This window comes from Psittacula echo (assembly GCF_963264785.1).
Source record: "Psittacula echo genome assembly, chromosome: 8".
Lineage (NCBI taxonomy): Eukaryota > Metazoa > Chordata > Aves > Psittaciformes > Psittacidae > Psittacula > Psittacula echo.
Window position 1 is genome coordinate 9,821,814 of NC_137744.1, and position 23,276 is coordinate 9,845,089.

General features: G+C 46.0%; 3 protein-coding genes across 9 annotated transcripts; 2 read left to right on the forward strand and 1 right to left on the reverse strand.

Annotated features, from left to right (window-relative positions):
* Positions 1-5,366: 5,366 nt before the first annotated feature.
* On the reverse strand, positions 5,367-12,375 carry BRCC3 (BRCA1/BRCA2-containing complex subunit 3). 2 transcript variants are annotated; one of them, XM_080624748.1, is made up of 8 exons: positions 12,254-12,375; positions 11,876-11,996; positions 11,201-11,287; positions 10,485-10,573; positions 9,789-9,844; positions 9,109-9,240; positions 8,504-8,547; positions 5,367-7,581 (listed from the first exon to the last, which is right to left on the reverse strand). In XM_080624748.1, exons 1-8 carry the CDS (start codon positions 12,356-12,358, stop codon positions 7,430-7,432), a joined length of 786 nt encoding a protein of 261 aa, XP_080480874.1. In that variant the 5' UTR covers positions 12,359-12,375; the 3' UTR covers positions 5,367-7,429. The 2 variants fall into 2 exon arrangements, with proteins under 2 accessions (XP_080480874.1, XP_080480873.1); XM_080624747.1 differs by lacking the exon at positions 8,504-8,547.
* A 386-nt stretch (positions 12,376-12,761) lies between these two features.
* Positions 12,762-21,302, forward strand: CMC4 (C-X9-C motif containing 4). Of its 6 annotated transcripts, none has more exons than XM_080624410.1 (5): positions 12,762-12,804; positions 13,167-13,218; positions 18,233-18,300; positions 19,833-19,966; positions 20,081-21,302. In XM_080624410.1, exons 3-5 carry the CDS (start codon positions 18,243-18,245, stop codon positions 20,174-20,176), a joined length of 288 nt encoding a protein of 95 aa, XP_080480536.1. In that variant the 5' UTR covers positions 12,762-12,804; positions 13,167-13,218; positions 18,233-18,242; the 3' UTR covers positions 20,177-21,302. The 6 variants fall into 6 exon arrangements, with proteins under 6 accessions (XP_080480536.1, XP_080480534.1, XP_080480537.1 ...); XM_080624407.1 differs by lacking the exons at positions 12,762-12,804; positions 13,167-13,218 and adding exons at positions 16,992-17,086; positions 17,169-17,351; XM_080624409.1 differs by lacking the exons at positions 12,762-12,804; positions 13,167-13,218 and adding exons at positions 17,033-17,086; positions 17,175-17,351.
* On the forward strand, positions 16,496-17,082 carry MTCP1 (mature T cell proliferation 1; the record flags this gene model as incomplete). Its single annotated transcript, XM_080624465.1, has 3 exons — positions 16,496-16,612; positions 16,711-16,881; positions 17,035-17,082. 3 exons carry the CDS (start codon positions 16,496-16,498, stop codon positions 17,080-17,082), a joined length of 336 nt encoding a protein of 111 aa, XP_080480591.1.
* Positions 21,303-23,276: the final 1,974 nt, after the last annotated feature.

Here is a 23,276-nt window from a genome sequence, read left to right on the forward strand (position 1 = left end):
CTGTCAACATCAGAGGCAGAATATGACCATGTGCCCCTGAAAATATGCGAAGAGCAGATTCTACTGCCTGAATTACTGGAATTCAGTCTCTGAGATGGCAATAATGAAGGATAGTCTGATCCCATGCTCCAAGTGGCAGCAGTGTGCTAACTATCCTTACACGTTTCCTACGCAAATACTAGATTCTACCTTTAAATGTCAAAGCAGCCACATGCTGTGTGCCCTGTTTCAAGCAATTCCTGATGAGTTTCAGGGAAAATGCACAGAGTTAAAGGACAGCATATGGACTCACCCAAAGTGAATGCATGAGAGCAGCATACTTCAGTAGCTGTACATAAAACTGCATTTGCATTGTCAAGAAGTGGTGACAGTGGAGAATGGACGAATGGTCTGCAATGAAGTTGTGTGAATAGAGGATAGATGTGTAGAGACTTGAATTTACAGTTCTGAAATAGGTAGGGTTAGTTGCAGCTGCTCTCACTTCACTGTTACTTTGCCAGGTTCTTTCTTGAGAGATCTCTAGAGCTCTGAACTGAAGGATGCACCACTTGCTACTTTAGTATGGCAATTCTGTATTTTTACTTTTTTTAAACTAATCTCTTGTGCCCTCGTGTTTAACAAGGTTTGCTTTTATTTAAAGGAAAAGAAAAATCTATGACTATGACATAACTGTTTGTATCAACCATATTCTTGTGTTTACAAATCTGTTTTCACATCCTTTACCAAGTTCTGCCGTATGAATAGCCTGTGTTGCTGAGCATGAGTCTAATTGAATATGAGGCAACAGTTTGCCCTGGCAGCCAAAAGGGTCAACCATATCCTGAGGTGCACTGAGTCAGTTGAGGGAGATGATTGTCCCTCTCTGCACTGCACTGGTGCAGCCTCACGTACTGGGTGCAGTTTTGCACATCTTAGTGTAAGAAGAACAGGAAACTATTAGAGTTAGTCTTGAGGGCAAAGCTTATGAGGAACTGCTGGAACAGGCTTCCCAGGGAAGTGGTCACGGCACTGACCTGTCACAGTTCAAGGGGCATCTGGACAATGCTCTTAGTCATATGGTTTAGTGTTAGCTAATCCTTTAAGGAGCAGGAGTTGGACTTGATGTTCCTTATGTGCCCCTTCCAACTCAGGATATTCTGTGATTCTAACTATTTCAAGGACACAAAATCAGTACTATGTATTAAGGAATTCTGGGGGTAGGGGCAGGGAGGGAAGCAGCATCTTTCATAGGGAACCAGTATTCTCATCTTCTCTCACAGGTTAATTAAGGAAGTTTCACTGAAGAGCTCTTCTGTGACAGTCCCAGGCCCTTTTCTCCCAGGCACCTTTCTCAAGAGACTAGAGGATAATTGTGAAACAGTGATTTCTTGTTTTGCAGTCAGAGGAGGAAGCTGTCTGAGGTACAGTTCTTACCAACACTCTGCCATTTTGCTCATGGAGCAACAGTTGCCTCTTCCTTTGTACCTAAGGTTCTTTGAAGATACTTCTTCACTTGGCTTAAATTCATTCTTATTTAGGTTAAATTCTCCTAATAGCCACAAAGAGAACCTTCTCACTCACAAGACTTTTTCATTACTAAAGAGTGGTTTAACCTGGGCTTTGTCATTCCCTTTTCAATGGGTGGCAACAAAATCAATGAATTCTTTTGTTATAGATGGTTTCCAGGGTCTTTTCCTGGTTCCTTACTTGCCTCAAAGGACTCAAAGTTTTGTTGTTTTGCAAGCAAATGGCAAAAAAAAAAAATCACAAGCCTCTTCCCCAACCCCACTGAGCTCATGCGAAAAGAATGCTAACACTCTACTGCATCTAAAGGCTTTGCTATAGACATTTTCAAACCCAGGCTGGGGTAGATCAGTTGTTCAAACTTTAGTGCCAAGGACCCCATTAACTATAGAGAAAATGTAAACCAGATTTTAATACTTGCATTGCCTGAACTCAACTTTAGCTTTCTAAAGAGGACACTGACTGAGTGAACCTCTCAGTGGCTTCAAGTTACAGAACCTACTTTTGAAAGAAAGAACAGCCATTGATATGTTCCTCTAGTAGCAGATTATTCAAGAAATCAAGACATTACTAGCACTTTAAATGAATAAAAGTGCTTTCCTTTATTTTAGAGCTTTGTCATTCCTCTGACATAGGTTTTCATTTTAGCATTTAGTATTTTAGCAATATCTGTTGTTTTCACTGACTTCTGTGTTTTAAATATTTCACTCCTGTGCCCAGGAGGAGTAGCAGTGGCTACCTGGTTGTCTGTACAGTCCTTTTTAATAAATGTTTGTTTCATGTCATGCTTTCTTCCTGCAGAGTATTTTCACATCTGTTACTTGCTTGTGCTGCTGCTAAGTAGCCATATTGCTAAAGGTAAACCCCAGCTTTCTCTTTTACAGGATGCAATTAGCCACAATTCTGTTATATCTTTGTAGAAACTTTATGGAGAGAAATATGGGGAAATAAATATCCCTTCTAATGAGCTTTTGAAAATAGAAAAGGAGACAGCAAGACAAGTTTTAACCCAGCCAAACTTCTCAGACACACTTCAGGAACACAAACCACTATGTGCTTAAGCTGCAGGATTTCTGCATCTGTGTAAGGGTCATAAACAGTGTCCAATTCCCCAAACGAGGTACTTCTGGAACAAACCCATCGTCTGCTACCACTGACTACTCACACTGGAACTGGATAGTCTGCATGCGTAAAAATACCTTATTTGCATTTGGAGGTGTCCAGTTGTGAAACTCAGACCCAGAAAAAATAACAAGGAAATCATGTCCCTTTTCAACCACTGAAAGCTCTGAGTGGGCATTTCTTTCTGTCTGTGACTGATTCACAGTCCTTCAACTTGAGCTGGTTCCCAGCCAATTTAAACTAATTCAAAACAAACCACTCTTAGGTGGGAACAGGTCTTGCTCAGACAGGTTTCAGTTTAGAGACTCATATCCAACACCTTCTGTCAGGTGCCAGATTCCCAAGAGGGCAAACCCCAGATGGATTTTTCACAGTTCTGTACTACTGAGGAACCTCACGTTTTGTTTTGCCTTCTAAAGTTAAACTGAAAGCAGCAAGAGACATGATGCCCTTTCTGATTCAAGGTAGGGATAGCTGTTTTTCAAAGAGTCCTGCTTTGCCATCAGGAGATTCTGTCTTCTTCTAATGTGTGCTGGAAGTAGCTTCTCTCAACAAACTGGTGACTGAGGAGCTTATGGGAGCACTTCCTAACCCAGTTCTGTCAGGGAAGCCCACGTATGATGTACACTGCCAGCAAAGGAGGTAAGCTACAGCATGGTAATTCCAGTCCTGAGAAATGACCTCTGCTATTGGCAGTTACTTTAAAGACTTATTTTCTGAATGGAAATACACCTTTGTAAGGGCTTTTTTCTGTTCCTGATGCACACAAGCTTCTATCACAGTAAAGAGATTACATGCAAGTAGGTAGAAGAGATGATTCCTTACAGAGGTTCTCTCCAAGAGGTCTGCAGCATCTCAGCTCTGATAGTTTACTGTTCTGATCAAGCAGACTGAAGTTGCATTTCCAGTGGTTTCAGCTTCAAATACAATTCCACTTAACATCAACATCATCAAATACATAGTCTCATTGGTGATATAAGCCTTGTTTAATTCAGTCAGACACAAGTACAGTCATCTGCATTGAACTCCTGAGTAATGGACAAAACCTGCATATTTCTGTGTCTGTTTTCCTGGAAAACTACTTCCCTCTGCATCCTCATTTCCACCTTTTATCCCCCCTCTAATTTATCTGAGGAGATTCTCACTTAGTCTCTGTTTTTCAGACAAAAATCATCATTCTTCGGTTTGTTTTCATTTATCTTTGTAAGATAATAATAAAAACTAAAAAGTTTGAGCAAACTTGGTTCTGCCACAGCTCCAAACAGCTCCTGGTGCTTTGGTCAGTGCTCCCTCTCAAACTTCCGCATAGAAACACTTAACCCACAGTGCTTTCAATGCTTAACTGCCTACAAGACTGATAGCACTGATTTCCTGCTATTACAAACCTATTACCTTTTTGATATGTCTCCTATACTTGGATGTGACTGAAACGAACTACTGCATTGCTGCATCCAGCTGCTTCTCTTCCAAGTGTCCTCTGCAGGATTGCCCCTGCAAAACAAAGCAGAAAGGGCATTGAGACCAATTAAGTTACCATGCTTTGAGAGCGCTTTTCCAAACCTTTAACTGTGATGGAATAACGTCTCATTACACAAAAGTTACAGAGTTGTTACTCAGGCCTGAATAGTTTGCTTCAGGTTAACTGCTTGGAGTGTTCTGTTGTTCTCGGGGTTGGGGTTTTGTCTGTTTACTTGGGGTTTACTTTAAAGCTTTACACATACTCCATGATCTGCTGGGCCAGAGAGACATCCGTAGTTCCTTCTGGTTTTACACCACTTCCAGTATCTAAAGTTGGTAACTGACAGTGATGGGACAAGGGAGATGGGATTGAAGCAGAAAGAGGAAGATTTAAATTAGACATGAGGCAGAAGTTGCTCCCTGTGAGGGATGTGGGGCGCAGGCATAGGGTGCCCAGAGAAGCTGTGGCTGCCCCATCACCTCCACCATATGCCCCCTGCCCTTGCCCTGACCCTCCCCCACAGCCCGGCCCGTACCCGCCACCCCACACGCTCCGTGCCTCCCCGCGGGGCCCATTCCCGACGCACCGGGTCCCGGGGGCACCCGCGGGCCTGAGGCGGCAGCTGAGGAGCTCCCTCACGGCCACCGGTCCCCTCACGACCGCCTCAGCCTCGCGCGCGGGGCGGGGCCGGCACGTCGCGAGTGAAGTACGTCACGGATTACGTCACACACCTCTGCTTTCCCGCGCATCCGTTTTCCCGCGTTCCCACCGACCGAGCGGGGCCGCTGAAGCACTGCCGTGAGCTGCCAAACGCGGGTTGCGGAAAGAGCTGCAATTTAAACCGGTCCCTGCAAAGCCACAGGCCTGCTTCATGCAGGCACAAAGGTATTTGATTACGAGTGCCAAAAGAAATAAAGGAATTATCCGTGGGGCTATAATATGCATTTTAAAACAAAAGTAGATACAGTCCCACCTCCTCCAAAAGAAAATAACTGAAGGGCTTAGATAAGCTTGGTCAAAGAGTGGGAAACAAATGCATGCTGTATATGCTGCTTGGGACACCCGACTTTTAAAGTCAACATCCAGCTCTGGGGCCTCAGCACAGAAGGGACATGGAACTGCTTGAGCAGGTCCAGAGGAGGCCAGGAAAATGCTGCAAGGGCTGGAGCAGCTCTGCTCTGGAGCCAGGCTGAGAGAGCTGGGCTGGTTCAGCCTGGAGAAGAGAAGGCTCCTTAAGGGGGCACCTTAGAGCAGCTCCAGTGCCTAAAGGGGCTACAGGAAACCTGGAGAGGGCCTGTAGGGACAGGACAAAGGGAACGGCTTTAACCTGCCAGATGGGAAGGTTTAGATATCAGAAAAAATTCTTCCCTGTGAGGGTGCTGAGGCGCTGGCACAGGGTGCCCAGAGAAGCTGTGGCTGCCCCATCCCTGGCAGTGTTCAAGGCCAAGTTGGATGGAGCTTGGAACAACCTGGTCAAATGGTCTATAGTGAGACTGTAAGAAAAGCATGCACTTAAGACATAAGAAGATATAAGCCAAATAGAACTCAACCACATTCATCTTGCTTACTGCCTATTTAAGTACACAAATTGTGGAGTTCTCTATTAGTTTATTTTACCAAAACTGGCGATATGAGAAAGAAACGCGTATCAGAAAGGTGCAACACAACTGCTCTGGTGTATCAGTTACTGGCATTCAACGTTGCGTAGTCACACCACTATATCCTTGCTTAGAATTCATGTCAAAGCAGCATTATAAATTAGATTGTAATTCTGAAACTTGATACGAGATCCTGGTTTGCAGTCAGCAGTTGAAACACAGCATTTCTGCCAATAACCCACTGCAGAGATGGGCAGCGTTACAGTGGCTTCCACACTCGCTGTGGGTTAACCCTAGTCGATAGCTAAGTCCCATGCAGCCAGTTGCTCACACCTTCACCCTAGCAGGATGGGGGCAAAGAACCATAAGGGTAAAAGTGAGAAAATGTGTGGGTTGAGATAAGGACAGTTAAAAACTAATCAATGAAAAATACTATTCACAGCACTTTTTGTTAAAAGTAGTGAGCATTTTACCTGGAAGAACTTCTACTGTTTGAGGGTTTGCCAGTATCAAAGCAGAACTATTGAAACATGAAGCCTGACAAAACCAAGCTGATTGAGGGGTTCCAGGTCTGACAGCAATTTGCAGTTGCTAATCAATACGGGCTATTCCCTGGAAAAGGAATGCCTCTTTCTCCCATGTTTCATTCTCCCAAAGCAACAGTCAAGCTCATGGGTTGTCAGAAGTCACAACCTCCACTGAGCTCATTTTCATCTACTTGAGCAAGGATTACATTAAAACCAAGGACCTGAAACAGAAGTTTCAACTGTGCCGTTGGCTCTTTCACTCACATGAGACAGACTTCACATAACAGAATGCAGATGACTGTGTATGTGATGGGGGACACTCTGAAATGCAACAGCAAGAACACTTGAAGGCTTAGTTCAGCAACAGGTACTTCGTTCCACTTCAATCTAATGCAACTTCAGCAATTAAGTTTAGTGTGTAAGAATGACAGGCTCACACAGCTATCAGTTATCTTCTTTCCCTCTGGAAGGAACCACACTCCTCCCACTGATCCAGCAGGAACAGTCCAGTTTGTAAAGAACCTCAGTAATGAGCATCAACAGCATTACATGAAGTAAGAAAATACAGACTGTGTCCAAAAAATGCAGGCACTGGCTCTTTGTAGCATCCACTTCATTTCTACTCCAAAAAGCTCTGGCTTTGGAATTCTTTATTTGGTTTCGAGTATGCTGAACACAGATACTACTGTCAAAGTTCTTCCAGGTTTCTTCCCAAGCTTCCCTCCCACCTCCTACCTGCCTGGGTGGATAACCAGTAATCTGTTACTAGATCACAGTCAACTGAAGCTACTAAAAGAAGGCAGAAGTTGGCAGCGTCAGCTATGACTGCAGGGACACATTGTTCCTCTCTAACCCTCCTGTTCTAGGCTCCTGGAATACATGTAAAGCAATAAGACTTCTGTCAAAACACAGGGAAGGGAGAAACAGCATGTTCCCTAGGTGTGTGCCCTCCAGAACTGATGGATCTTCAGGTGCTGCCCAACCGCACTACTGAGCTGTGATTGCACTGCATCATGCATCACCTGGAGAGATATCACTGCTTTCCATCAAGGTGGGGCAGATAAGCCCTTATCCTGTAAAAGTGCTCTTTGCTGCCTGGGGCAAGAAGAGGCATAGCTAGCGTCTTCACTGTAAGGCAATGTTGGGCCACCCTTCAGCCAGATGTAGGTCTTGTAGAGTTTCTCTCAAGTCTCTTTTCCGAGGGGGCTGCATTTTCTCTTTCATTCTAAAGCAGCGAGTTCCTCCAAGAGCTGCTCTTTCTCCTGCTGCAGATCCTGCACCCGCTGTTTGTTCTGCTCTAGTCTGTCCTCCAGCCACTGAAGCAGAGGCCCACTGATGGCTGACATCTGGCTGCAGAGGTTCTTTGTGAACACTGGAAAGAGCAAGAATATATCATGCCAGTGCAAACACAAAAGGCTACAACAACCCCAAAGCCAAGAGCATTAGAGACAGCCAAGGAAAGCCTCCAACATGCTGGCCAAGGCAACCAGACCATCCCCACAGGGACGTCAGAATCAGCAGCTTGCTAAACAGAGAAACAAGCTATTTCAACCTGACCTTTAGATAGAAATCTATAAAAATATGTATCATCACTGATGCTAATTATTTTCTAAATCCAGAAGCAAAGAATGCCTCAAGTATTCAACAGGTGAAAATGGACAATAGGGTATTTATCTTGGAACAGAAGTGGGAATTAGGATTCACCTTATCTCACGGGCAAATGCAAAGATGGTATTTCCTGTATGTTACATGCGTATGCCAGGAGATGCAATCATACATTCACATCAGCCAGACACTGCTCTAACACTCACCAAATCCAAAAGCCCCTTGCTGTTCTAACAGAAGAAAAAAACAAACCCCAGACCAACCCAAAACTCCCCAAACAAACCAAAAGTCTATTGCAATTTTAACTAACTGTATAAAGGTCAAAGGACACAACAGCATTCATAAAGCCCAGGATTAGGTTATTCTACAGCCCTTGATGTTTTCCTGTAAAGTGTTTTGTTACAATTCTGTTCCTCCACTAGACTTTATGTAACAAGACAACAATCTCAGGGAATTCTCTGTGTTACACAGTGCTTGTGATTGGAAATAAACTGTATGGCAAAGAAAAAGACAAAAGTTTGTGCTATTATAGTTTTACAAGTGCCTTTTACAGCAAAGGGGGGGCTGTTACACAGCTGGGGTCTACTGTCCCCCAGAGTTAGAGCCAAATCAGCCCCTGCTCAAGACTCTGCTGTTTGGACTCTGGTAGCAGCATCCTGGATCATTGCATGCAAAAAAGGAATCCTTACCTGAGCCATTATGAATCTTGGTTACAGAGTCTAGATGGGTGAGGCTGAGAAAAATGAACAGAATGAGGTCAGCGACAAGAGAGCAGTGGATTGCCTATTAGGCAAACCCAGGCTATAGAACCAGCTACCTACAAGTCACTGACACTGCAGGTACCTCTAAATCCCTTCATGTGTGGAAGCCCTGTACATTCACAAGGATAACAGAGCTTGCAGCACAGGAACATCAATGCTGAGCACCAGAGGCAGAAAAAAAGAAGCTGATACTTAATCTAATTTTTCACACATCTTTAACTTATCCTGGTTGAACACTAACTACTGTCACACACAGACATATCACTAAAGGGCCACCATTAGCTCATACATGCTCTATCTCTTTTTTGTTGCAGAAAAGGAGCAGTTACACTTAGCTCTTGTGTGCATGGCTGAGGGAACTTGAACTCCTTAATGCGAAATTATTCAACCAGTTCTCCTATAAAGGCACATGAGCTGCTAATACTTCTTATTTTCTACACCCCTACTGAGGTTATGGTGCTTTGAAGTACAGCAAGAGTTGCATATGTTAGCCAAGACAGTCTTGGAGAGGGGTGCAACCCCAGTGTTGTTACCTGTGAATTCTTCTGTAAGCATCTTGTTCTTCTTGGCAAAGGATCTTGGGCAGCTCTACAGCTGATTCCAGACACACCTTCCCAATGGTTTCATGGGGGACAACATGAATAGGAATTTCGATCCTTTCATATCTAAAAAGGCATCAGACACAATTAACTTCAAAGGTCGTCTTTTCTACAAACCCGCAACAGTTTGTCCAATGCATGACACTGCTGCATGTTTGGGAACACATGCCTGAGTTGATAGGCAAACAGAAGCATTTTATAGCCACACATTTGTCTGAAACTGTACTGATAAAATGCTAAAGCAACTAAATAGCCAGTACTGCCAATATGATGCACAGCATATGTGAGGTTGGCAGGGACTCTGCATGACTGTACACAAGCTTGAAGCTGCGACCTCTACAGTTGAAAGTAAAAAGGTGGCTCTTCTACACAGCGAATTACAGCACAAATTCGTACCCAGACTGCAGTATCCTACACAAATCTTAAAACAACTAAATTATCTAGGCTAAATTAATCAGGTCTAATTTTTAGATTCTCTTCAGCCTGCATTAGCAGAATTAGAGAGACCTCATTCAGGCATCTCTATACAGTATTCGTTCCTCATGATAGGAGCCATTTGAGACAAGATTAAATACAACCTGATGCTGGAAATAATATTCTTCTGCTGTACTCACTCTGAGCTCTTTTGGGCCTGAATGGACTGGAAACAGGTGTAGAGAATCCTGCCTGTCTAAGAGAGATGGCAGGAAGTCAGATTCCAAGAGTAAAAAAATAAAAACCCCAAAAATCATCTAAACCCACACAATTCTTCAAGAAGCAGAATGTGCTTTCAAGTAACATTGTACCAGGTTGCAAAGGGACATGCTTTTCACTTTGATTGCTGTGCTGGAACTGTTTACAAGCAGATACCGACAGACCCATTAACTATGAAGAACATCTTAAATAATAGCTCCCTGGAAAACTGAGACAAGACACAGCACTGTCAGCTTATCTCACGCTACAGCAGCATCTCCTAAGGAGGCCAAAGGCACAGAGCTGCAATAAGCTGTATCTGCTGGATCGAACAGCTGAAGGGCACTCACACTTTTCAGCACACACACACACTGCAGCCATCTGACGCAGTCCCAGAAACCTGGTGGCAGCCCAGCTTTGCTGGCTGGAGAATCAGGCTGTGGGTCAGCAGACGACAGTAATTAGTAATTCTCTCTTTTGTCACTGGGATTATGATCCAAACATCACCATTCGAGCCATGCTTTGACTGTGCTCCAAGCAGAGCTCTGCCCTTCTTGAAGGGTGCATGCAAGGATTTCAGCTCTACCCTGTTTCTCATCAGTACCTGGAGGGTTTACTGTCATTTTTAAGTTGCCTACCTTTGTGTTTTTGTCCTCAATGAAGCAGGAAAAGATAAGCCCGACAAAACCTTGGTCCATCATCTGATACATGGCTTGTGTGCGGACATCTGCAGACAAAGAAATGAGAGAATGAAATCTGCACTGCTCACCTGAAGAAGTGCAAAAGATTTGCACCTTTTGAAAGGTGACCTGGAATTTGGTTGCAAATGTCACAAGATTTATTTTAAAGTCCTTACTCCAGGTGACTAAGTTAAAAGATAAAACTGATCTAATTTAAAATAGAATTAATAGTAAATCTTATAAATACCGGATGAGTTACAGAACAAGAAATTAGCATCCGCCTGGTGCCACAGATCACCCTATAGCCATAATGTCCAACAGATACTCATGCATTTCTTTTAAAAAAGCTTTTTTCTGCATTAACACTCACAGATGCCAAAAATCAGCACAGCAGCACTGTGATCCCCACAGCCTTTTTTGCTATTCCCTACTCCCTATGTCTGGAAAAACAGTACTACCAGTATAGCTGTGCTGTAACTGAGTCCTCCTGCCTCAGGAATGGGGCTACACTGGCAGAGGCTCCTGAAGCCCAATCTTGTCCTATTGGAGGATGATTGAGAAACCAACCTTTGATAGTTGGGATGTGAAGAGCTGACAAAAAGCAGTAAATTGAGCCATACTATTAGCTGTTGCTGTGAGTTTTCATACAGAACTTAGAATAAAACTGCTCTCACCAACATGTGATGGCCAGACAGTAATGTGAGGATGAGAGTGATACCAGCCCACAACTCGCATGGGACGCCCCGTCATTTCAGCCAACCTGTGTGTGAGTCAAGGTGCTTTGGAAACCAGTAGAGCAAATGGAAGGGTTTTTGCACAAGGAAAACCAAGAGTTTTAAAAGAGCTTCTCATCAGCCAACAGAATTCCAGATGCCTTTATGGAGGAGTGACAAGATACGCAGCAAGAAGCTGATAGAAGCTTCTTCCCCAGCACTGGCAGGATGCCACTGCTACAGAAAGCAAACTGCATTTTGTTGGCACATGGCAGTAACACAGCAGCAGCCTGTCTAAAACAGCATCCTTGAATGGACATAGCGAAAAGGCTCTCCAACGCACCATACTTCGAAACAGAGACTTGCTAACCTTTGCTTATCTACTAAGTCTCCTACTGAACAGCTACCCTCCTGAAAACATACTTCAGTTTCACTTGTGCCCAAATATAGGTATTACAAAACCAGTTATAACACAAGTACACTGCAAACACTGGAACCAATGAAGACTCCAGAGAACAGCTGCAGGAGGGAAGCAGCAATTAATTTCAAGCCACCTAGAACAAGTCACAGCATGTAAAATGAGCCCTGATGTAACCGCTTCACTGGCCAGTCTGCTGCTGTCTCTACAAAAGGATATCTCTGCTTCAGTAGAGGCAGCTGAAAGCTGCTCTGGTGAAATTTCTACACGGTCTTTTCTCTTATCCGAGCGGCGCAGGATGATCACAGAGTGGATGTGCACGATCCGGCTGGTGTCAACCTGACGGCACAGGAGGAAAAACAGATCATTCCTCTTCCTCGGCAATAACCACCCCTAAGGACAAGGCGGATTCCCGGCCGCCAGCAGAGCACAGGTACACACTCGAGCACAGCCAGGCACGCAAACGGGAAGACTGCCTGACACTACGTGTTGATTTTCATAGCAGCAGGAGACGAGAGGCCGAAGCCCCGCAGCACAGTCCTGCTGTGTCCCGCCCGTCTCCCCCTTCGCGGCCGCTCCCATCGCACCGCCAGTACCTCGCCGATGCAGAGCCCCATGACCTCCTCCTTCTCGGTGCTCAGCGCATGGTTCAGGCACACCAAGAAGGCATCAGCCTCCAGATACACCGCCTGCACCGCCATCTTACCCCCCGTCTTCCTCCACCACCCCCGGAAGTAGCCGGGGCCAAGCCCAACTCCTCCCGCCCTCACTCGTCACCGGGACCAATCCCAGTAGGGCTCGTCGACCCTTCCAGCCAATCAGAGGGGCAAAAGCGCCCCCTGGCTTCCGGAGGTGCGAGCGGTGCCGCGCGGCGGAAGCGCCGTGTCGCCCACGCGAGCGGCAGCCGCGGGGTTCCGCGCTGCAGTGCCTGCCCGCGGCGGGGCGGATCGAGACGAGACGGGGCGGTGCGGGGCGGGCGGTGGGGCGGAGGGGGCCGGCGCGGCTCGGGGTGGGGCGGGGCTGTGCTGCGCGGCGGCTACTGGGGCCTGCGAGCAGCCGCGGGGAGGCTGCGGGTCAGAGGGGGAGGGCGGGGGAAGGCTTTGCTCGGTGCACACGGCGCTGGCTGTCACCTGGCGCGGGGCTGCAGGTAGGTCACGGGCGGGCGGCCTGCGGGGCCCGGCCCGGCGGCTCCCGCTCCGCCCGGTGCCGTCTCATGCCGTGGGGCGGCCGCTGAGCCCCACAGGCCCGGCCCGGGTGGGAGGCGGTTGCTATGGAGACGTGCTGCGCACTCTTCCCGCCGCGGCGGCCGGACCTCCCCGGCCCTCCCCGCCTCCTCCCCGCCACGGCCGCACCGGTCCCGCACCGCTCCCCACCCTGCCTTCCCCCCGCTCCCCATCGGCCAGCCCGTCACCAGGCCTAGCTCCCGCACCCCTCTGCTGTCCCTCCCCTCCCGTCTCTGGGGCTCCCCCCATGCTGTGTCCATCTCTTTTTGTCTCCCTGTTTCTTTAGATCTCACCACAGAGCTTCCCTCCCCGCGCTGCTGGACAGCCCTGGCTGGTCGGTGAGCATCTGCTACCCCTCACTAGGTTGGGCAGAGCGGAGAGCAGAGTCACAGGGCTGCTTGCTCGGGGCGAGTGCTCCAGGCAGAGTAGAGTCCAAACCCCCAAGAAGAAGCTTTAGAGTGAGTCAACGTGCTCTTACACCAGCAGACAGCTCATCCGATCCCTCATCTTGCTTGTTGCAAGACGCAGGCTTCGTTTATCAGGGAAGCTCAGCTCCCTTTTAGCTCCCTAACGGCTGCACCCCCGGAGGTGTACAGGCAGCTGCACGCTCCACCAGAAGGCCAGACTGGGCAGCTTTGGTCCAGAAGCTGTGTTAACACAACTCTGTGCCTGATGCACAGAAGCTCAGCATCGCTTCTTGGTGCCTAAATGGCAGCTGAACTCTTCTAGCGATCTGACCCAGTCCCCTTTTAAAACAGAAGGCAATGAAGGGTGCATCGTGTTCAGCATGCTGACCTCCAGCCCTGGGGATGGTCCGAGCAATTTATTTCACTGTTTTCATAAAGTATTTTAATGTACCCAATCTAAAAGTAAATAAATTGTCTTCACCACAAGCTGCAGTCCTCCTCCCGCCCATTTCCACAGTTATTCATTGATTGTATGGCTTGGAAATCCACCCAGGTCCCAGAACAGCATTGAACTTGTAAGGCCTGACGCTGAGATGGACAGCACACCTGTGAGTCTTGTCCCTGTCCATGGGGATTTGGCTTTAGATGTTCCCAAATCGATATCTGAAACAGCTCAGACTTCTGCAATTATGTTGATGCACTTTTCTGTGTCAAAGGATGACGCTGCAATCCTGCAGAGTTCATCTGCTTGGGGTTTTGTTGGATACGGTGTTTTTAAAAATAGATTATGAAGCAAGAAGTATAAGAAACGGGTTTTACAACTTGTCTTAAATAGTAAGTTTGCTCCTCCTTTCACCCAGGTCTTCCTTCAGGCTTTTTTTATTGCTTTATGATAAAATCTGCCAGAATAAGCACTGTATCTGCCTTTGCCTGCTGAAAGTTTCAGGTGCAAGTGTTTAAGAACAGGCTCTTTAAAATCTCCTGTTTCTTTTGTATGTTTGAGTGCTGCAGACAGACCTGTCTCACTTCCAACCCAATTGATGGTTCTGCCTGACCTCAGGATTTTATGTGTAGCACCTTCCTAACAGTCTTAGAGACTGTGGAAAAGAAAGGCTTGACTGAGCCTTTGAACTTTTGGCAACTGAACTCGGAGCTATGGAGTTCAGGGGAAGTTTGGGACAGATTAGTTGGGCAAAGGGTGAAAACACGTTAACCACTGCCCATTATGCAGTGTCCCTGTGTTACAGCTTGTTCTGTCCATCCTGTATCTATCCTCCACGTTCATACACAGTAAACGCAAATGTACATGTTGTGCTTCAGCCCTCCTACCTGGAGTTCAGCAACACTGAACCAGGTTAGTATTTGGACAGGAGACCTTCCAGGAGAGTTTATTTACTGTAGGAAATAGCGTTTGCCTACTGAGTCGTGTTTTTCCAGTACTGAAGTCAGTTGTGAGTCTTCTGGTTCTGGGACCGTGAGCTGTAGGAATTCCAGCTTTGAATGGAATAAAAGCAAGTTCTTCAGCGTTTTTGGTCATGATGGAGCTTTTTGGCAGTTGACTGCAGAGTAGGAGAGTATCCTGGCCGAATTCCAACCTGGGTGATTACATTCAGCTGACTGAAAATGAGCAGCGATTGCTGCATTTCACTGTTGGGCAAAGTCATTTCCACGCATGGGATTAAATTCGTAAAGTGGCTTAGGGTAAAGCAGAATGAAAAGGACTTACAGAAATGTCCCTTTAACCCTCACAGGTTATTCCTGAAGGCCTTGCAAGGCTTTTCAGTTTGCTGTCACATTCCTCTAAATGCTAGGGATCCAGCTGCTGGGCCATTGCTTGAAATGGCTGTCCCCTGTCACAGGGTGGTCTTCAGAACAGTGGTGCTTTTTATAACACACATACATATTCCCACACATCAAACAAGGAAATAGAATGGGAGAAAAAAAAGTAATAAAAGAACATCCAAAGTTTCCTTTCTTAGAGATTAAAATGCTGTGACAGTGCTGCTCAGCCTGATCCATGGTTGGTGTTTTGCTTTCCAAAAGGCCAAGTGATCCTTTGATTCAAAAAGGTAGAGAAGCTCTGGTGTAAGATGTAGAAGGCAGCGTAGAAGCGTGTTTCCTGTTATATCGATAGCCCAATGTATAACGGTTTTCTTTTTCTCTCCCTGACTTTCCCTACTTTATTTTGTACCCAGATTTTCTTGCTCCTGTCTGAAATGTGCCTTGTAACTTTACAAGTTTTCAGAAGACCACTGTGTTTCACTGGGATAGGAATACTGCATCTGCTTCGTAGCAGGAGGATGTTATATGTATTACAGCTTAATTCTGTTCTACTTTAAACCTAGATAAAGAATGAAGACTGTCTGTACCATTTTGATTACCTCTTCTAGGGTTCAAAGAGAGAACCATTTCCCCTGACCTTCATTTGCTAATGGCTCAGCTTGATCTAACCGGTATACAGATAAACTTGCTGTTACACAAAAATTCCGGTAGGAAGAACCACCTCAATGTCCAAAATTCCTTTGCCCCTGCTGGTACTGGTGGCTTTCTGTAACCATCTAAAAGCTGAACTACGCAAAGTCCCAAGAGCTGTTCACGAGAAGCTTGTGTGTGAATGAACAATGCTGCCATCGTCTTGAGAGATGAGACGAAGGACCCATCACAATGACAGCTCTGCAAGTTCCAAATATGAGAGTCGTGCATACGGAGTTTCATGCTTTGTCTCCAGAGTGATCTTCGTTCTTGTTAAGCTAATTCCACCTCTTGTCACAAGTTTTGCTTTTGGATTTAGACCATCATTAAGCCACGGAACTCCTGTGTAAATCACTTTTTTCCTTTCCCCCCTCTCTGTTTTACACAAAGACTGTTAACATGACTGTGAGTGGAATAAGCAAAGCCAATATTCACAGGGTTTAACTCTCTACCAATAGCACCTTTTGCCCCAGAATGCCTTACAAACACCATACAGCACGCATGTCCCAGAGTACGACTTGTCATGCCATTTCTGTTCACTTAGGCACCACCTCAGTTTCCCAGGCTGATGCTTAGGGACATTTCAGCTCATAGCATCTCTCACCATAAGTCAGACGCCACCCAGAGGTGCCTTTCAGGTCTGAGAGCTTTCTCCGTGAATGTATTCCGAGCTAAAGAGACCATGTGTGCATCCTGCGGGATGATGCCGTCCACCTAACGGGAGCATCCTGACGTGATGGAGGGCATGGCAGCAGGAGGGCATGCTGGCACTCCTCCTGTCCGACTGTGGGTGCGACGAGTAGGTGTTTACTGCGATGAGCACCGCAAAACGTGGCTTGTGGCTGCGGAAGAGGCAAGTGTCTGAGCTTCCCAGTGATTGTAGCTTTACTATTGCAGGTGCCTCTACTGCATTGCCGGTAACTGCCTGCTCTTTTTGTTACTTTCCCCTAGGAGGAAGGTATGCTGAGGGCTCGGATCCAAAGAGTTCAGGTTCCCCTGGGTGAGGCGCTGCGACCCAGCCAGCTCCCCCCATCCCGGCTGCCTCATATGTGGCAGCTGTCCCAGGGTGAGCAGTACAGGGATAGTAACTCTCGCGTTTGGGAGATAGAGCACCATCTCATGGTAAGGATGGTGGCAACAATAGGCCATAGTCATGCCTGTTTGTGAAGTCGTTTGAGATCCTTGAGGGACGGCAAAGGACTGTTATTTTGTTGAAGTCCGTTAGCTCAGCCACAGTAACTGTAGACGTATTGAACTTTTCCTTGTCGCTTACAGCTTGGTGGTGTTGAAGAACTGCTGCTTAAACTCGTGCCTGGTGATTAATCTGGTATGTGTAGACGTTATCCCTGCTTTGTACTGTGCTCTTGTTTATTCCCAGTCATTCTTTAATATGAATTTTTGTCTTTCAGGAGCAGTGGCTCTAGGAAGATGTCGTTGTATATTTTGTACAATAAATGATTCTCTCACCACTGAAATGCAGCCACCTCTGAGGTGGAAGCAGTTTAACAACACACAGCAGCATCACACAAGAGTTTAGGACAGGCAGTGAAGAGGAGTATTGTGTCCAAGTGAAACATCAGGGGGAGTTCTAGGTAGGCAGAATGTAATTGCCCTAAGTGGAGTTTGGCCAGGATGCTGGAAATAATGCCCTAGCGACATTGGAAAGTGCTGTGGGCTGGTGAATGGTCAGAAATTGGAAAGGCAGCACCTCCCTAGTGCTGGGCTGAAGTCCTGTGATCACTTCCAGTAACAGCGGTGCTTTCCTGTAGAGGTCTCCCATCCAACTACTATAGTAGCACCACCAGTTTCTGCTTGTCCTTTGATCTCTTAACAGAAAATAACGGTTACAGTTGTGTCTGACCCCTGCTTTCTGTGGGGGTTGAACAGGATGGAGCTGTCCTCCCATCGGTGGTGTTGTTTGGGGTCTTTTGGGAGGGAGGGATTTCCAAGAGACTTTCTCCTGGAACACCATCAGAAAAAGCCCTCCTTGTTGTCTTTATGGGAACTACACAAGTTGTTTTGTTTGGTTGTTTTTAAAAATGCCTATATATATATATATGACTAACACCAAGTCCTTGGCTGCGTAGAGCTCACAGAGAGGGCTTTTACACAATACGTGGTATAGTATCAGGTCTAGAGGCACAGAAGTGTTAGCCGTGTTAATTTGAATCTTTGCTGGAATCTTTGTGCATCCAAGTGAGAAAGGACACATTTTGGCCAGAAAAAGGCCTCCAAGCCTAACGACATAAAACTTCCTGTATTCATTGTCCACATCATCATCCTTTAGCCAGACACAGAGAATTCTTGTGTATGTTGGCAGGCATCTGCAAGCAGCAGTAGGTGTTTTCTGCACTGTCTGTGACAGAGAGGGAAATTAGGAGCCCTTTAAAGTCTTGGCTTTAAGACTGTGTCTTGCTCCCCTGCCCCTTGAAAAGCATGTTGTTTCTACAGTAACATTTTCCTATCATTTTAGTTCTCTGAACATGCCCCAGAAGGATCCCTGCCAGAAACAAGCCTGTGAAATACAGAAATGCTTGCAAGGTACCAAGTGTCATTTTGTCTTTTGGGTAAAACTTAATTCTTTTAACTTAATCCTGTTCTCCTTTCACCTTGAGAAGGAAGAAAGCACATTAGCATCACCTGGATGCAAAGCAAACAATATTGTGATCTCTGGCTTTAATAAATTCCCTTGTGCTTGATTGTAAATAAGGAGACACCATTAGTACCCAAGAGCGCGTTTGTAACAGGAATATTGTGCTGATTTCAGAGTGTTATCCATGCTGGTAGTGAGATCCCAAGTGTAGTCTTGGGACTGAGCTGTAGGTGTGGAGAGCTAGACATTATAATGAGCTGTTTCACAGAGTGGGTAGTGAGGATGGTGGGTGGATTGCATGAGAAGACTGCCGAGCTTCTAGATGCAGGCATGTTTTAAGAGCAGGTCAAACAGATGTCTGTCAGGAATGGGTTTGGTATATGTGATCTGGCCTCAGGGTATGAGCTGGTCTCCTGAAGACCTTTAACAGCTGCTTTTTATATCTTAGCTAAATAAGAAGGGAGATTATGTGATAATGTGGGTTTTGAGCCTCAGTTGGGAAGAGCAGACTTGTTACTTGCAGAGAACAATATTGCTTCTTGGAAAAGGATTTGCTTTATAGAACGAGTAGGAAAAAACATTCCTCTGTGCCAAGGCAGCTCAGCCATATGGGAAAGAGCTCTTCCTAATTCACCTGGTAGAGCCCCCATGCTCTGAGCTTCAGGTGAGAGTAACTCATGGTGTTAGCCCAGGGACAAGGAGGCAGGAGGCAAGTGATGCCACAGCTAAAATCAGCCAGGCCGGTTCCATGGCAACTCATTTGTGCCTTTATTTTATTTGCAGACTACAAGCAGGTTAGCTAAAATACAGCTGGGGTGGATCATAGGAGGGAAAGCATCTGGAAGAAGTAGGGAAAAGCAATAGTCGGTTATTGGTAGACGTCTGTCTTTCCCAGGATTGTTTTTGAAGCTGTGTTCAGCTCAAAGCAAAGGCTCAGACAAACCCCTCTACATGTCCCTGACATTTGTTTAGACACTGCCTTTTACTGTTTTTATTGTTTGGAGCATTCTCCCATGAAAGGCTGCCTTCTCTCCCCATGGTGACAGCACTTAAAAGCTACTGTTTGACCCTGGTTTGGTCCCATCTCTGACAGTGTTCTTTTTAAACATCCATGGAAGTTATTCCAAGTGTTTCACCTGCGTAGGTTTGCGAATAGGTTTGATCTGAATGGTTAAGTGTTAGCAAAGAAGCTCTTTGACTGTGCTACACGCACAGTGTGTGTATGCACCACTTCTCTAGCTCTCATTTTGCGGTGCTGCTGTTACTCATGTGTTACCATGCTGTGGAGTTGTCTGAGTTGCACAGAGAGGAAAGCAGAGAGAGTTGCATAGAGCAGAGAAAATGCTTAAATGCTTTTAAACAGCTCTTGCTTTCAGAGAAACATGCTGCCCAGCAGCTGAAGGGCTGAGCTTTGTTGGTCCCCTCCAGGGACAAAACCTGTTCTCCTCTGCAGACTTAGTGTCTCCTTCTTATTTTCCAGTGAACAACTACATGGAGTCTAAGTGTGAAGCTGTGATTCGAGAAATGCGGAAGTGCTGCGCCCGGTACCCCAGGGGCAGATCCATCTGTTGTTCAGGGTTTGAGAAAGAAGAAAGGGAGAGAGAAAAGCTAAAGGTGACGTCAGAAGGAATTCCCCCATCACCTCAGTAACACAATGCAGCTCCAGCAGGTGCCGGAGCAGGGACTCACCTGCAGAGCTCGTGTGTGGTTATTTCAAGCCTTCTTTAGACTTTCAGGAAAGCCAGATCGCTCCAAGGACACACCACCCGGCACACCAAAAAGTATAACGTAGTACCAACAGATGGCCTCCTTAACAGACTGTAGTTTCTGTACCAAAACATCATCTGCATTGTCTTTGCATTGCACCTGTGTCTGTGAAAAGTCAACTTGATGTTTTTAGAATGCTTACCTTACTCTATTCCATCCTTGCTCTCAAAATGGAGAACTGGAACCAAGTTATTCTAGCTTCTGGAGTGAGAGGTACAGGAAATGAGCTCAGACAAGTGAGTGAGTTTAAGCATGACACATGAAACAAGCCCATCTTGACACAGCAAAGGTATTGCTGCCATCGTGCAGTAGTTCCAGACATGTGCCTGTCCAGTGGTTCAAGCTCAAGAAAGGGAATCAGGTCTGGGGATTGTTCCTAGGTCTTGCATAGATCACGAGTGACTACAGTCACTTTGCCTAAGTGCCTCACTTTCCCACTGGACAGACTTTTGATTACTTTCTATTTGAATTGCCTACACGCTGCTATTTGCATGACAAAGATGTTACAGGAACATTATTTCAGGGATTGCTACAGGAATAGGGTTTTTTTTAACAAAAAGCAATATTCATTTGAAAGATCTGACTGTTGATATAAAATTTATAAATTTATAGTTGAAAACCTTTAAGCAATATGTTACAAACCCAGCATCGTTCAACCCGCTGGTACCCAGAGGCCTATCACAAAGCCCTGGGCTAGATCCAAGAACTGATTTAGGCGCTGCTTACTCAACAAGCAGTTGTAGGCACTTGCTTTCAACACTTTCAGACTCACTCCCAAGCCGGCTGTGTCTGGACCCCAGGGAGAGATGGCTTTTCAGAAGCTCTCACCTGTGCAGCAGAATTTCCTGTGACCTGTAGGAAGAGCTCAGTAGACAGGTTCCTGCATCACCCTTCAGAGCTGCTTAAGTCTCTCTGACCCCTGTAACAGGAGTCCAGGCACTTCAGTGGGTGCCATGTCCATTACAGGGCTTAGGCACCTAAATACCAGACTTAGAACCCACTAGGCTCCTAACTCTGTCATTAGATCTAGCCGTAAAGGACTTTTGTGCTGTGATCAAGTACAACTTATGAAATACAGCTTCAGTAAACAGACCACTGTAGTCTAGGCACAATAGTTGAGTGTATTGAAGCCTAGAAGAGCCAACCATCTGTATTCACTGCTCTGAAATACCATGATACAAAATAAATGACTGGAACAAACTGTAGTCTCAGCTTGGTTGTTTATTGAGAATACAAGGTAGCTGCAAGCCAGGCGGCTTGGCTGCCATTCACCATCCAGAGCTGTGTGTGATAGCATCATGTTTAAACAGAAGCTGCTTGGTGTTTTTATAACCCATGCTCAGGATCGGAATAATTCAGGGCTGGCCTTCTCCTCCCACTGCCTCCCCCCCAAAAAAACAAACCCTTAAGACAATATGTGCATTAATATTCTTGAAAACAAGGGGAAAGTGATCACAATGTGTGAAGCACCTCAAACACTTGGATGAGTTGCTCGTTTTTCCATTGTGTCTTACCTGAGCAGGAGCAGTGGAAAGAAAGTTACCAACAGATGATAGAAAATAAATATATAGGCTTCTGTTGTGCAGATTGATAAGCCCTGTCTCCAGGCCCGGTTCTACTCAGGTGGTACAAAGTTGTTGAGCAGAGAGGCTCAGAAGCCAGGGTGGCAGTAGAATCACCTCCCGCCCCAGAAGCATCCACCTATTTGAAACAGGGGTGATTGGTACCAAGATCATCAAGGAGAGGGGTTTATTAAGGCAGCCCATGGTTACCTGCAGAGAGGGAGGAAGGCTGGTGGCCTCAAAGAATCATTTAGGTTGGAAAAGCCCTTTCATCACCAAATCCACCACTAAACCATGTCACTAACTGCCACGTCTACGTGTCTTTGAACATGTCTTAACGCTCACTGTTCCCAGTACAGGGAGATGATCACTTCCCTGGCCTGCTGCCACACTATTGCTGATATGGGCCAGGATGCTGTTGATCTTCTTGGCTATGGGGGTACACACCTGGGCTCATGCTACTTGACTGGCTGGAACTGCTGCTGTCAGTCAAATGCAAGATGCAGGGTAAGACAAAACCACTCTGGTTCCCGAGAAGTCAACAGACCACACATAGAAGCTATTAGAGTAAAGCTGTTTAATAAAATATCACTTCAACAAGCATTTACATACAATATATAAAAACACTTTAAAAGCCTAGTGTGTTTTAAACCTTCTCCTACTGTAACAGATGCCAGAAGTTGTTGAAACAAGACCAAAAGGAGCAGGGGTGGGGAAGGGTGGGAACAACTCATCTTGACACCTGCAGCAATGACAATGCATCCCTAAAGAGGTTGATTCAGCATCAAAGCTTCCAGTGTGGGCCCCCAGCATCAAATGGTGCCATCCACAAGCCCCACACCAGAACAGCAGAAAGATTTACCAGATCCCAATGTCCTTGTTCATTCCCTGCCTGCATTCACATCAAACTCAATGTAATTTTGTCAACTATTCTGTGATTCTATGTTTCCCCTTTCAGCAGCAATAGAGGCGTTTTAGCTCCCTCTCTGGGCAATTTCTCTCCATAGCAGCAAGTTGGGACTCTGGAGCAGAACCCAGCACAACCTTCCCTGGGGCTGGGCAAAAATAGTGACTTACTTGAGCCTGAAAATCATAGGTACAGTCTGTTAATGATTTACTTTGAGCTTTGCCGTTGGAGAAAGCTTCGTGGAGATTAGTGCATCTCAGAAGAAGTTGTGTTATGCAGCACACCAGGAGGAGGAGCAGCAATGCTGTTTTCCTACAGAAACAAGAGATACCCTGCAATAAAAGTGTATCTATTCATGCATCTATTCTGCAGGGTTCCTAGAAACAAAACACCAAACCAAAGCCACCACCATCACATGTCACTCCCCTCGCAAACACCAATTTCCTGAAGACCTCTTTGCTGCATCACATCAGTCCTGCAGTCCCGGGTGGCTTTTAGGAAGACCATCATTAAAGGACTTGAGCCCAGCTGTTCCTTCATTCTTCTTGGCCATGTACAGCAGGACAGGGCCGAGAGACCTGTCCTGGGTTCAGCAGTAGCAGTCATTTTTCTCCTTCTTAGTAGCTGGTGCAGTGCTGTGTTTTTGACTTTCAGCCTGGGAACAGCGCTGGTAACACCGATGGTTTTA